Source organism: Hylobates moloch, unplaced genomic scaffold, assembly GCF_009828535.3.
Source record: "Hylobates moloch isolate HMO894 unplaced genomic scaffold, HMol_V3 SCAFFOLD_10, whole genome shotgun sequence".
Taxonomy (NCBI): Eukaryota; Metazoa; Chordata; class Mammalia; order Primates; family Hylobatidae; genus Hylobates; species Hylobates moloch.
This window is the reverse complement of record NW_026652285.1, coordinates 2,969,670-2,982,673: the sequence shown is the minus strand read 5'-3', so window position 1 is coordinate 2,982,673 and position 13,004 is coordinate 2,969,670. Positions and strand designations below refer to the sequence as shown.

The 13,004-nt window shown below is 39.7% G+C and overlaps 1 protein-coding gene across 1 annotated transcript in view; it reads right to left on the bottom strand.

Annotated features, from left to right (window-relative positions):
• Nucleotides 1-13,004, bottom strand: part of ANKFN1 (ankyrin repeat and fibronectin type III domain containing 1) — a 354,546-nt gene that overhangs the window by 46,030 nt on the left and 295,512 nt on the right. Inside the window, exons 11-13 of the mRNA XM_058445882.1 lie at nucleotides 7,909-8,008; nucleotides 7,475-7,607; nucleotides 6,885-7,001 (exon numbers count right to left, since the gene is read on the bottom strand). Of these exons, the coding sequence (XP_058301865.1) occupies nucleotides 6,885-7,001; nucleotides 7,475-7,607; nucleotides 7,909-8,008 (350 nt within the window). The remainder of the gene's footprint in view (nucleotides 1-6,884; nucleotides 7,002-7,474; nucleotides 7,608-7,908; nucleotides 8,009-13,004) is intronic.

The window sequence follows — 13,004 nt, the reverse complement described above, 5'->3', positions numbered from 1 at the left end:
TTACTTATATTTGGTATTGAATTTCAGGGTTGGCTACCATTTATTAACTGTCGGACTTCTGAAAAATTGTTTACCCTCTCTGGTCCTGAGTATCATCATCTAAAAGTAAGAGTCTTTACAGCTCAGACAGCTGTTACGCTAATCCTTACCTCAGTGAGTGTTTGAGGGATTAAATCAAGCAACTCGTGAAAAAGTATTTTGTAAACCTCAGGCTTGATGCAACGTAGGGTGGGGGCTTTCTTTACTGCTCTAATTGGAATCCCACCCAGGCTTACATCTACTCCTTTTCAAGACCCATCCCAGATTTCACCTTCTCTGGGAAGACGTTTCCCACTCTCTGAGGTAGACTTTACCGTCCCACTTTTGTCCCTTACTGTTTCCTGTACAAACTTCCATCTAAGCATGTCTCTGGCTTTACTGCATGTATTGGTGTATGAGTTCACGTTATGAATTCATAGTTGTTTCATCTTTGTGTCTCTGTGTCCCTTGCACATTGCCTGCCACATGAAAGGACTCAGCCACTTTTTGTTGACTTAATTAACATATTGTATTATCATTAAGACGCTGGAAAATGTGATTCACTTTGGACCAAAGCTGATGGGTAGACATTGACTACGGTGGTATATTCACTTAAACAAAGTTATTATCAGTGGTTCACTATCAGCTGTAGATAGGTTTTCTAAGGGGTTGAATAAGAAAGCACTAGAAGTCTTCTTGAAATTTTTTATTGACATCAAATTAGGTTGGATAGCTAGCTTTGGGGAGAGCCCAATTTAAAAGTAGAATATTATTGTGAAAATAAATTGCAACCATATTCCATGATGGAGAATTCAGGGTTCTTTAGGGCCTAAAGGAAAAATAGACCATGTTAATACCTGTCATAATCAAGGTTAGGTGATCTGGGGCCCCTGATGATCCTGCAAGAGCCACCTGATGGCTAACAGGAATGCATCCAGGTTATAACCAGGACAAATCACAGGGTTGTCAATAAGCCCTAGGTAGAAGCACAATATTTAGAGGCCTTTATTCAGTTTGAGGTGATGTGGACATGGGAAGGTGAAGGAAGTCCAGAGTTGGGATAAGGAGGCCTGAAAAAGAAGAGCAAAATTTTGGGAAAATCTTTTTTCCCCTTAACAAATGTAAAGATCACAGTATTCATATATTGTTACTTAGCTCTTACTCACTAACACTCATTTCTAAAAGCTATGGAGGAGGAAAGTTTAGCACAATCTGCAGTGTCAGATTTTTACTGTTTTGGGGGGATAAGTAGTTTAGACACCTTTCAATGTAAGAGCAATGTACACTTCTCCCTCTTTGGGCCCTCTGACATTTTCCTAAGAGAAAGAAAAACAACATGGGCTTTTGGTCACTTACGGGATCTCTCATCTTAATTTTTTTTCCTAAATGCTGAGATACTTATCTCTCCTCTGGCCTAGGTAATTTTAATGAAGAATCGACTTCTTCTTCTTTTTTACTATCATATGAATAATTTTTTCTCTTTAAAATTTTGTCTGCTTTTTTTGTAAATTACTACATAGTAAGATGACGAAGTACTGGAAAGAATGAAGGCTTTGGAGTTAAATAAATCTGGATTTGAATCTAGGATCTGCTACTTCCTATCTATGTAACCTTGGGCACAAACGAGCCTTTCTAGGCCCTAGTGTTATGATCTGTTAAAAGAATGCCATAATAGTACTTTCTCATTAGGTGGTGGCAAAGATTAAATGGCAGTAAAGTTTGTAAAGCACTCAACACAGTGCCTGGCACCTAGTCTGTTAAATAAATGAAAGTAGTCACTTCATGGTTATTATTTACTATTATATATTAAAGGAGCTCACTAGAGAGCAGAAACCCAGAAAACAAGGTGCAAATTGCACAGTGCTTGATATGCACTGCGATAAAGGTAGGTCCCCTGACTTGGACACAGTGACTAAGCCCAGTGACTATGAGTGCAGATGAGAGGGAGAAAGATCATGATTGAGGCCCTTGTGAGCCATGATAAAATGTCTGAGCCACAACTGGAGGAGTCTAAGTCAGAGAATGCCTTGGTCAGAATCTTTTAGATTGGCTACTCTGGCCAAAGTATGGAAAGTGGATTGGAGGCTGTCAAGAGTGGTAGCAGAGGGATGACTTTGGAGGCTTTTGACCAAATTGGAGTAATCAGGCAGTAGTATACAAAACTGGAAAGGAGAGGAGAGTTAAATGAGATGCACCAGAGGAAAATCAATAGAATTTATTTATGGTTGATGCCAATCAAACTACGTATAATGCATTTTTACTTTCCTCAGAACATTGTTATTTTATTTTGTTTTTTTGTGAGACAGAGTTTCGCTCTTGCTGCCCAGGCTGGAGTGCAGTGGTGCGATCTCGGCTCACCACAACCTCTGCCTCCTGGGTTCAAGCGATTCTCCTGTCTTAGCCTCCCAAGTAGCAGGGATTACAGGCATGCGCCATCACACCCAGCTAATTTTGTATTTTTAGTAGAGATGGGGTTTGTCTGTGTTGGTCAGGCTGGTCTCGAACTCCCGACCACAGGTGATCCACCCACCTTGGCCTCCCAAAGTGCTGGGATTACAAGCGTGAGCCACCGCTCCTGGCCACATTGTAAAATATTTTAAATTAGTAGAGTGATCTAACATATTAACTATGTGTCAATCCTCAAATTTCTCTTTCTTTCCCTTCAGAAAAGTTTTTCTGTATCTTACACCTCCCTTTCACCTCTCTTACCTCCCTCCCCAACAAAAGGTGCCTTCAGTATTTCCAGACATTTTCACTGTAGAGACTAGTAAATAGTTTGGGCAATAGGTCCTACCAAAAAAAAGTGATGAAAGCAACTTTTATCATTGAACTAGGCATACAGAAACTTGGAGAGAAGGGCATGCATACAGCATTCAGGCCTTGATGGTGGCACTGTGAAGGTGACCATTTATTGAAGACTGTGAGGCTCTCTGGTCACAGTGCAGGACCGGAGAGCTATCCATCCAGGTGGTAACTATGCTACAAAACATTTCTGTGATCCCTTTTCCCTTTGGCTGGATAAAGTTTCCCTCAAGTGTGATCATTGGGGTACATGGGTTTGGATTGACAGATATATTTATTTATACAACCTGTACTTACTGAGTGTCTACCACATTCCAGGCATTGGGGATATAGTGGTAGCCAAGAGAGACACGTTTCCTGAACTGAGGAACTCACAGTCCAAGTGGGTCACTAAACAGATAATAATATAAATAATAAACTCTGGGATTCTGATCACTTTCCTGAAGGAAGAATACAAGGTGCTATGAGAGTGATTCACTTAATCAAGGGATCAGAGAAAGGCTCTTTAAGGAAGTATAAAAATTAAGCTGAGACCTGGAGGATATATAGGAATTAGTAAGGCAAAGTGAGGAAAGAAGGGGATTCTAAGCAAAGGAAACAGCTTGAAAACTAGCAAAGGATACGGAGAAAGACCAGCAAGTTGGAAGAAAATCGGAAGAGCATGAAATTGTGGAAGCCAAGGGATATTCCAATCTATAAAAGGAGTATGGAACCAAGTGTATAAAATGTTGCTTAGTGAAACTGAAGTCACTGGCATGACTAGATCCAGGTTTTGTGGGGGCCTGAACTATATAATTTTGAGGCACTCTTTAAGACAGAGAATACAAAATGACAAAAACAAGACTAGGTATAAAAGTGAATCTTTGTCTAGAAGGATAAAAGAAATTTCCTTCTCTCCAGCAAACACTAGAGTGTTTGGAATTTTGGGTCCCCTTTCCGCCTGAAATTTCTTTAGAAAGTTTGCGAGAAATGCTTCCTGACTGCAATCCAGCTTCCCTTCCCTAAAACGCTGTGGGTTGCACACTCACAGGGGTCCCACACTCATAGCTCATGCAAGTGAGGGGTCCTGAAGCTCCAGCTTTGGCAGCATCATCTGCCTCTGGTTTCTGGTGCCCTTAAAGAGCAGTTTTGTACGCATCATGGTAGCAAAAGTCAGAGAGAGGGTTGAGAACTGGTAGGAAATGGAGATATCCGTGGAGAAAGAGGATGTAGGTGAAGTTTGGGTGTAAGGAAGAGAATAGTTTGGTAGCCGAAAGGGCATGTGGGGCTATGAGAGGAATTTAGGGGGAGATTTAACTGGAAAGACTTGAGTATTTTAAAATAAAAATGAGAGGGAAGAGATGGGACCCAGAGCACATGTGGAGGAATGACCTTATGATAGGAAATGTGAGATTTTATCTTCAGAAATAAAAAGAAAAAAAAAAGAAGTTTTGGTCTGTGCAAGGAGATTTATAAATTTGGCAGAAAAAATCATTAATTTCCATTTTTTTCCTTGATGAATTATACAGTGAAATCATCACCTGAGATGTGAATGAGAGTGTGGAGAAGGAGAAGGGATGTGGGAGAATGAAGAAGGTTTTATTTTATTTTATTATTTTTTTTAGACAGGGTCTTACTCTTTCACCCAGGCTGGAGTGCAGGGGCACGATCTCAGCTCACTGCAACCTCTGCCTCCCAGGCTTAAGTGATCCTCCCATGTCGGCCTCCTGAGTAGCCAGGACTGCAGATGTGCATCACCACATCCAGGTAATTTTTGTATTTTTGGTAGAGATGGGGTTTTGCCATGTTGCCCAGCTGGTCTGAAACTCCTAAGCTCAAGTGATCCAACTGCCAGCCTCCCAAAGTGCTGGGGAGAAGGTTTTAAAATAGTTGCTTTACAGTGTGAGAAAGCAAATTTAGTAGAGAAAGGAAATTGTACTACTAGGTAACATTACGTGTGAGAATTGTAGTCATGAATTTAACATAAAACCAGTCAGCCCTTTTTTGTGATTTTTTTTTTTTTATGTGGCAATGTGTAACTACTTTAGACATGTTGGATTCATCCAGGCGTGGGATTTTTCCAAATAAATAATATGAAGGGGAAAATGGAATATTTTCAAGGAAGTGATTAAGATGGGCTAAGGAATCTAAGCTGGTCAAGGAAGGAAATGACTTCAAAAGTGGGCTGATGCATTATGAAAAGTGGTGAGGTCTATAGATTTAGAAGCTGAGGAAGTCCAAAAGTATTGTAATGGGAGTAGTTGAGTAGGGCCACACTGGCCATCACTGCCTCACTCAGCGTCTGACTGCACTGACTTGTAACAGCCCGATCCTTCTCATATTGCTGATATCAGATGAAAGTTCTAAGAAACCCCCAATAAACACATAATAAAGAGCCCCCCTTGAAATTCTAAGGTTTTTCAGTCTGTGATCCAGGCATGTCTGGGCTGTATGGTAGGATGATGGGAGGATCCACTAAGGAGTCTGAGCCTCTTAGGAATGTATTTTATCCTAAAGAAAGAGTAGTGTGAGGTGCAGTGGCATGGTTCAACTCAAGTGGGTCAGTGATGAAAGGACGAGGCACTTTGAATTCAGCACAGTCATCATGGCCTGCTCCAAGAACTGCTTCTTGAGTTGGAAGAGAAGAATATGCAATCAAGAGTGAGTTGAGGCCAGGCACGGTGGCTCGTGCCTGTACTCCCAGCACTTTGGGAGGCCGAGGCAGGTGGATCACTTGAGGTCAGGAGTTCAAGACCAGCCTGGCCCGCATGGTAAAACCCTGTCTCTGGTAAAAATACAAAAATTAGCCGGGTGTGGTGGTGGGTGCCTGTAATCCTAGCTACATGGGAGGCTGAGGCAGGAGAATTGCTTCAACCCAGGAGGCAGAGGTTGCAGTGAACCGAGATCACGCCACTGCGCTCCAGCCTGGGCGACAGAGAGAGATTCCATCCCATCACCATCCCCAACCCAAAAAAAAACCCTAGTGAGTTGAAATGAACAGCTGTTTGCTAAAATCTCACTGAGCATACAAAGCAGCAAGCTACCTGTGTAATGGAATATATCACAGAGGAGCAAAATTTGCATTTCTGAATTGATTGTAATAGCAACAAAATATCACAGGAAGTTGAATTATTATTATTGTGAGGGTTTAAGAAATGACATTCCTATAATTGCAGGTGGGGGGCCAAGCCATAGAATTTTTTTTTGTTATTATGACCCTATTTTTATGCTGTGACCTACATGGCCTGGCCAAACACAGCTTACATAGATTCCCGTTATGCGTATTTCTGGGGTTGATGTAACTGCAGATTTGTAGGTAGATACCCGTTACTGATAAAGGCTCGGTGATCTCTTAATGGCCCCCATCCCATGTAGCAGATATTTTTTTTTCTGTGCTAAGATTCACAAATTCACTTAATACCAGAAAACAGTAAGAGGAAAACCCAGAAAATCTTGGTTAGAATTTAATGCTACTTCTAGGAGGAGCTCTGTAACCTACAAATATTGGGGACTTGATCTGATGTGACTGAGAATATGGAAGGATAAATAAATTCAGGCTTAAAGATAATCTTTTAAGTGTTGTTTTCTATTTGTTTGTTTTTTTATAAGTAAGCTTTACCAAAATCATCACACCAAGAAACTGCTCAAAATATCTGCTCTTTTTTCCATCTTCATATACTGATTAATGCATAGGACACCAGAGCAGCAACAGTCCTTCAAGTGATCTCATTAAACTTCTCTTATCTTAGAGCAAGTGATGAAACTGGGGCCCAGAGAGGAGAACTGAGTTGGCTGATTAATATCAAATCTAGAACTCAAGTCTCCTTACTCCTTGTTTAATGAGTTACTCCTATACACTGTTCAAGAGAGACTCACTTGGAGGAGATTGCTAAAGATACAGGTTTCCTACATGAAACCTGCATACCTACAGGTACGCAGCTCCAGGTGCTCAAGAAAACTTCATACTTTTAGGGGTCTGAAAGAGAAGGGAGCCCATCCTTTTCCTTTCTAGGTAGGACTGGTAACTGAATTTTCTACATTAAAAATATTTTCCTGGGGGCCTGGGTTGAAACCTGGTCCCTTACCTGTAGCTGTGCTGTTGCTGCGAGCATCTTCTGCCGAGTTTGCAGCACTGTGGATGAGGATGAAGATATTGGTACGCTTTGCCTCAGCCACCTTATATCTTCCCACATACAAGACAGCTGCAAAAGAAGGCATGCAGTCATGTCATCGTCCAAGCCAGTACATGATTTAGGTTGTGGCATCAAAGCAAAGCAGGGAGAAAGAAATCTGACCCCTGATGTTTATTCTCCAGTCCATTTTCAGACACACATGAAACAACTTTTTGATCTCTGTCCAATTGGAAAAAGATCTGAATGCTAATGAAACGGTCAGATCCACATTTTAGTCTTTGCCAAATGATCCCATAACTCAGAACAGTGGAGACACGTTGTGACAGGATGCAAGCCTCTTTGCTTTGAAAATGTAGTGCACACGTAACTTTGGTGCTTTTTAAAATGACATAGGGCATACTAGGGCTGAAAAGGACCTTTGAGATACTTTATTTCTACCCCAAAACTTTGATCGCTGGAGACCCCTCAACTAATGTTTCAGAGATTTTTGTGCAGTAACATTGGTACAAAGTAGGGAAAAATGAAATCAGGACTTAGTATACCTTCATGAACCACAGAAAATCTTGTGTAATAGAACTGGTGTGAGAGTCATCTATTTCAACAATTGGTACTTGATCTTCATTGGTGACTAAGATATTGTCTTTGTAATAAAATATAACAGCTATGTAGAGTCCCCTAAAAAGAAAAAGGAAAGTAAAAGCATTGTCCTCAACCATCTTGGAAAAATATTTTTTTTTGGACGTGACAAAAGATGAATTTAAAATATACCTAGGAATGTATTCCTGCTAAGTATCACAAGTTCACTAGTTACAACTCAAAAGAGAGAAAATTACTGTCTTGCACAAATTCTCAGGAGAAAAGTGAACTTTATTGTTTTGAACACAAAAAAGAAATTTCTACCAAGTTTCCACTCAGAACCAAAACCAGCGCATTCTTGAAAAGTTAAGATTTCCTGAAAAAACTACATAGAACCCACCGTTTTAAGGTCTTCACAAACTTGTTTGAGGAATGGAACAGGTGTTTCAGGCTCCTTGAGACTGACTGCTTGCGGCCTGTGGTTTGTAATTTTGTACTTTCTGGAATGTATTTTAAAAAATACAGTATAAATTCCACTGGGCAGATCAACACTCCCAATTCCGTTTTCCTACCTTCCTACCTTCCCCTCCCCCATCCCTTTAGTGTCACTTATCCTCAGGTTCATGTAGGGATTCTGCTCATTCATGCCTATAAGAAGCTCTTGTAGCCGGGCGTGGTGGCTCTTGCTGGTAATCCCAGCACTTTGGGAGGCCGAGGGGGGCGGATCGCCTGAGGTCTGGAGTTCAAGACCAGACTGACCAACATGGTGAAACCCTGTCTCTACTAAAAATACAAAAATTAGCGGGGTGTGGTGGTGCGTGTCTGTAATCACAGCTACTCAGGAGGCTGAGGCAGGATAATCACTTGAAACCGGGAGGCAGAGGTTGCAGTGAGCCAAGATAGTGCCAGTGCACTCCAGCCTGGGCAACAGAGTGAGACTCTGTATCAAAAAAAAAAAAAAAAAAAGAGGAAAAAAGAAGCTCTGGTATCTTGAGATGCCAGTGGTTAACTCAATGAACAACTCCTCAAAAATGCTGGAGATAAGTAGTCTTTATAACTGCAGAGGAGACCACCTAGGTGTTCTGTTGATACTCTTTGCTTTGAAATTTTTGATTTATTTTAAGGTAGGATAAAAAGACATGGAATCAACTCCTTTGCCCTTCTCCCTACTCCTGCAATTGCCTTCTAATATTCATACAATTCTCAATGTTGGTAAAGCATTCCCTGTAAGTCTACATATTCCGTTAATTTTTTTCATTGTAAAATTAATATAAGCACATTACAGAAAGTCTGGAGAATAGAAAAAAAAGAGCAAAACCCCACCCATATCATCTCACCACTTCTGTATAACCACTGCTAGCATTCTGGAACAGTTTTTTTCTTCATTGTGTATGTTGGTTTACAAAAATGGGTGTAGGGATGGGTATGATTATCATCCTCATTATTCAGAAGAAGAAACTGAGGCTGAGAAGTGAAATGAATTGCTCAAAAAGTCAGTGCCTGGGAAAACAGACATTCATTAATTGGACAAATATTTATTGGGGGCACTACTATGCATCAGGCTCTGCAGCTACAATGGTAAGCAAATAATTCATTGCTTCTGTTCAGGTCTTCTGCTTATAACATGGAGCTTGCCCTAATAAGGGTAGTAGACTTCCTATACTTCCTAGAACAGCCTTTGCAAATAATATTGCATGGAGCTGGACTACATAATCACTGATTTTAACTCTCATATTCTATGCAATGAAGGGAAAATGAGGTTGTTGGTATCACCACCAGACTGCTGACAGACATGTCACTGGAGATGAGAATATGGTCCTTATGACTGCTGTTAGGCATAGAAACCTGGACAGGTGGCCCATGACTGAGGGCCAGTGTGTCTTTGGCTATGATTATATAGGAACAGCTGACTGACACAAGCATTCATGCCAGTTTCAAGCTTATGTTGGTAATGGTTATTCCTTGCAGAACAAAGCAAAATCATTCTTTTTTCTGACTTGAACATGAGTTTGGCTGCTTGGAAATAATGCTGCTGGGACTTCCAGTTAAATATGGAAGACTGAACGTATTTATTACATATTACCCTTTCCCCAAACCTCACTAAAAGCAGACTAGAAATTAAGAAAAGAAGGAAACAACATAAATTTTTAGAGACAAAGAGATGGGAAAGGAGACAAAAGTAAGTAAATTTCAGTAGCTGGAAAGCAGATGGATGGAAAGATTTAAGACTTGAGACAGATGAAGTTGAAGACAGCAGTGGAGAAAGTTCAGAAGTGATCTGATTCACTCCATGGTCTCCATGGCTGCTGGAAGTGAGGGGTGAGTGTGAGCTAAAAACAAGGAGGATTTGTGGAAGCCTGTTCAAAAAGTAGTTAGACTTCTTGATCTCCTCCTCTACTACATGACTGGACAAATACCTCTTCCCCACTCTAGAAGAAAGCTAGTGGCTTGTTCTCTGGAAATCAACAGACAAACAAACACCCAAAACAACAACAACAGACATCTCTGGAGTGGGGGGCATCAGGTAATGTTGAAAATGGGATGCTGATGATGGTGGCAGTGTACCCCAAATGGGCAGATTTATGCATAAGTTTTTATACATAATATTTCCCTATTGGGTTCTCAGAACACTGGTATCCAAACTTATACCTTCCAAGCAGGACACTGGAAGAAATTTCTGTGGAAAATTTGACCAGCCTAAGAGAACGTACCCAAAGATTCTGACATTGGGGATATCCCAATGGAAAGGTGGTGCCAGGTCACCCTACAATGAATCCTGTAAGTAAAGAGCCCTACGCATGTGCTCAGAACTTCCCAATGGCTATTGATTTCCCTTCTCTGAAATCTGAGCATTCATTGAAGTATCACCAGGCAGTTGAGAAAAGCATCTAACATGAAATACAAAGGCCAAAAATTAGTAAACAAAAGACCAACTTACAGAAAAGAAAGATTATTCTGAGGAAAGAAAATATAAAATGAAATAAAGCCTATCATTAATATTCTGAGAGGTAAGAGAAGACTTGCATCCTTATAAAGAGAGTAAGAGTCTATAAAAAGAACCAGAGAACAAAAGAGAGCACTGGCAATTAAAAACATGTTGTCAAAAGCTGAGAAACCCAATAGAAGGCTTAGCAATTAAAGCTGATGAAATCTCCAAGAAAGTAAGGCAAAAGGATGTAAGGATGGAAAGTAGAAGAAAAAAAGAAAATAAAATTAAAGGACGAATGTAGGAGAACCAAAATCTAAATAACAAGAGTTCTAGTAAGATGGAGAGGAAAAGAAGGCAAAGAAATACTTAAAGAAGTAATTTAAGAAAATGTCTCACAATTGAAGGGTATAACTTTTCATGTTGAAAGGACTTTCCAGGTGCCCAATATAACAGACAACAGATGCCTTAGTACATCACTGTGAAATTTTAGAACACTGGAGTCAAAAGAAAACCTAAAACCTTCCAGAGAGGGAGAAAAAAAAGGTTTCATATAGAACCTCTGGAATTAGAATGACATCAGACTTAGTCCTGAAAGCTGGAAAACAATGAAACAATACCTTCAAAATATGAAAAAAAAGGATTTCAACCAAGAATTCTATACTCATCCAAAACCTTGAATAAATGTTAAGTAGAATAAATACACCTTTAGATATACAATGTCTCTGAAAATTAGTTCCCAAGCCCCCTTTCAGGATGCTGCTAGGGGGAAAGCTCCACCATGCAATACAGAAAGAAGGAACCCAATATTGGAGAGTGACAAGAAGAGTCCTCAATATGGTAGCAAAAGGCAATCCAAGGGTGACAGTTGTACACTAGGCAACAAGTGATCAGTCTAGACTGGAGCAGGACAGAGGACTCCATGAATGTTTCCTTAAGAAGATGCAATAGAAACACCTAAAGTATCTGATTATATTGAGAGAAGACTGATTTAATTTGAGAATAGTTTGGGGATTAATTATTATAGCCACATAGAAAAACAAGCAAATGCACAATAAATGATTATTAACTACAGGGAAACAAAAGTTATCCTGGAAAGAAAAATAATCATATGATTTGTCATTATAATGTAAACGGTAAATACTGATTTTACTAAAATTCAATATACGTATATTAAGAGATCGAGAAGATAGGAACTATGCATGCAAATAAGGGAGGGGTGGGGTAAAAAGAGATGCATCATTACTTTCTTTAGTGAGGTAATGACTAAAATTGAAAAACATTATTAGAAATATGAGCACGTTATTTAGAGATATGGGGAAAATACTAAAAGAATTAGCTAAAGGTTAAGAGGTTATCTTTGAGGAGGAAGAAAATGGAAGAAGGAAGAAATTGCTTTTAAGAAAATAATAAAACTGTTTTAAGTGCTTTACTGAAGTCATTCAATCCTTAAACAATGAATGAATGAGGTATATATAATTATTATCTGCATTTCAGAGATGAGATAAATGAAGCACAGAGCCATTTAGGCAGTTTGCTCAAGGTCACACAGCCAGCAAAAGTAAAAGTACAGCCCAGATTTAAACTCAGGCAGTCTGGCTTCAGAGACACATTATAGTTATATATAGCTCACATAAAAATGAAGATTAAACTAAAAAAATCAGACTAAAAATAAAAAGAGAAAAATAAGAAATACTGCTACCAGTTGGGAAAAGGGCACATGCAAGCATTAAATAAATATTCTAGGTCTGGTCACATGGTAAAACTGTACTTTGGAGCCCTTGTGGTTGGATGGGGCCATGTGACCACCTCTGGCCAATGAGTTTTGGGTGTAATAACATGCAGAAAGTCTTGCCCATATGAGACCTTCAAGAGTTTTTTTTTTCCCTCTCCTATGGTTGCTAGCAAATATTTCCAGAGAGAGGATGATGACAGCATGGAGAACTCCCAGCTGATCAGTGGTAAATGCATGAGGGAGAGAGAAAGGTTTGGGGAATCATTTGGTTACTGTAACATAGTAGGGTTCACCTTGACTGACACATGAGTCTAAACTAACTTTTCTCCTAAGAAGCCTGTGGCTTCTATACTGTACTTCTCTACTTGGTTTGGAGCTCTGGAGCAACAGTTCATTTTCTGTACTCTGAATGCAGTAGTTCCCTGGCTTGTAAGTGCATGGAGCATAGGAGTTTACTTCATTCATGTTGGCAGGTCTAGCCCCTACTATGTGACCTACAAATTACATAGTAGGCAGAGTTTCAGTTACTCTTGTTTTGCAAGTTGAATAATTGGATAATAATATAAATTCATCCCTATAGGATATTGCTACGATGAACACGATTGTTGTTTTAATATTGGAATTCATTATGTACGTCAGTGTACCCACCTTGTGAACAATGAAGCTTGCTTAACATCTCCCTTGAATTTTCATCCCAGTACTAAGCATGCAGATAAGCTTTGGCCAGTTCTTTAGCCAAAATGCAGAAATTAATGTAGATGTTGGTACCTCCTATTTAGGATTTTAGTAGGAGAAGTGATTTTTATTATTACTCCCATATTTGGAATATGTTGTA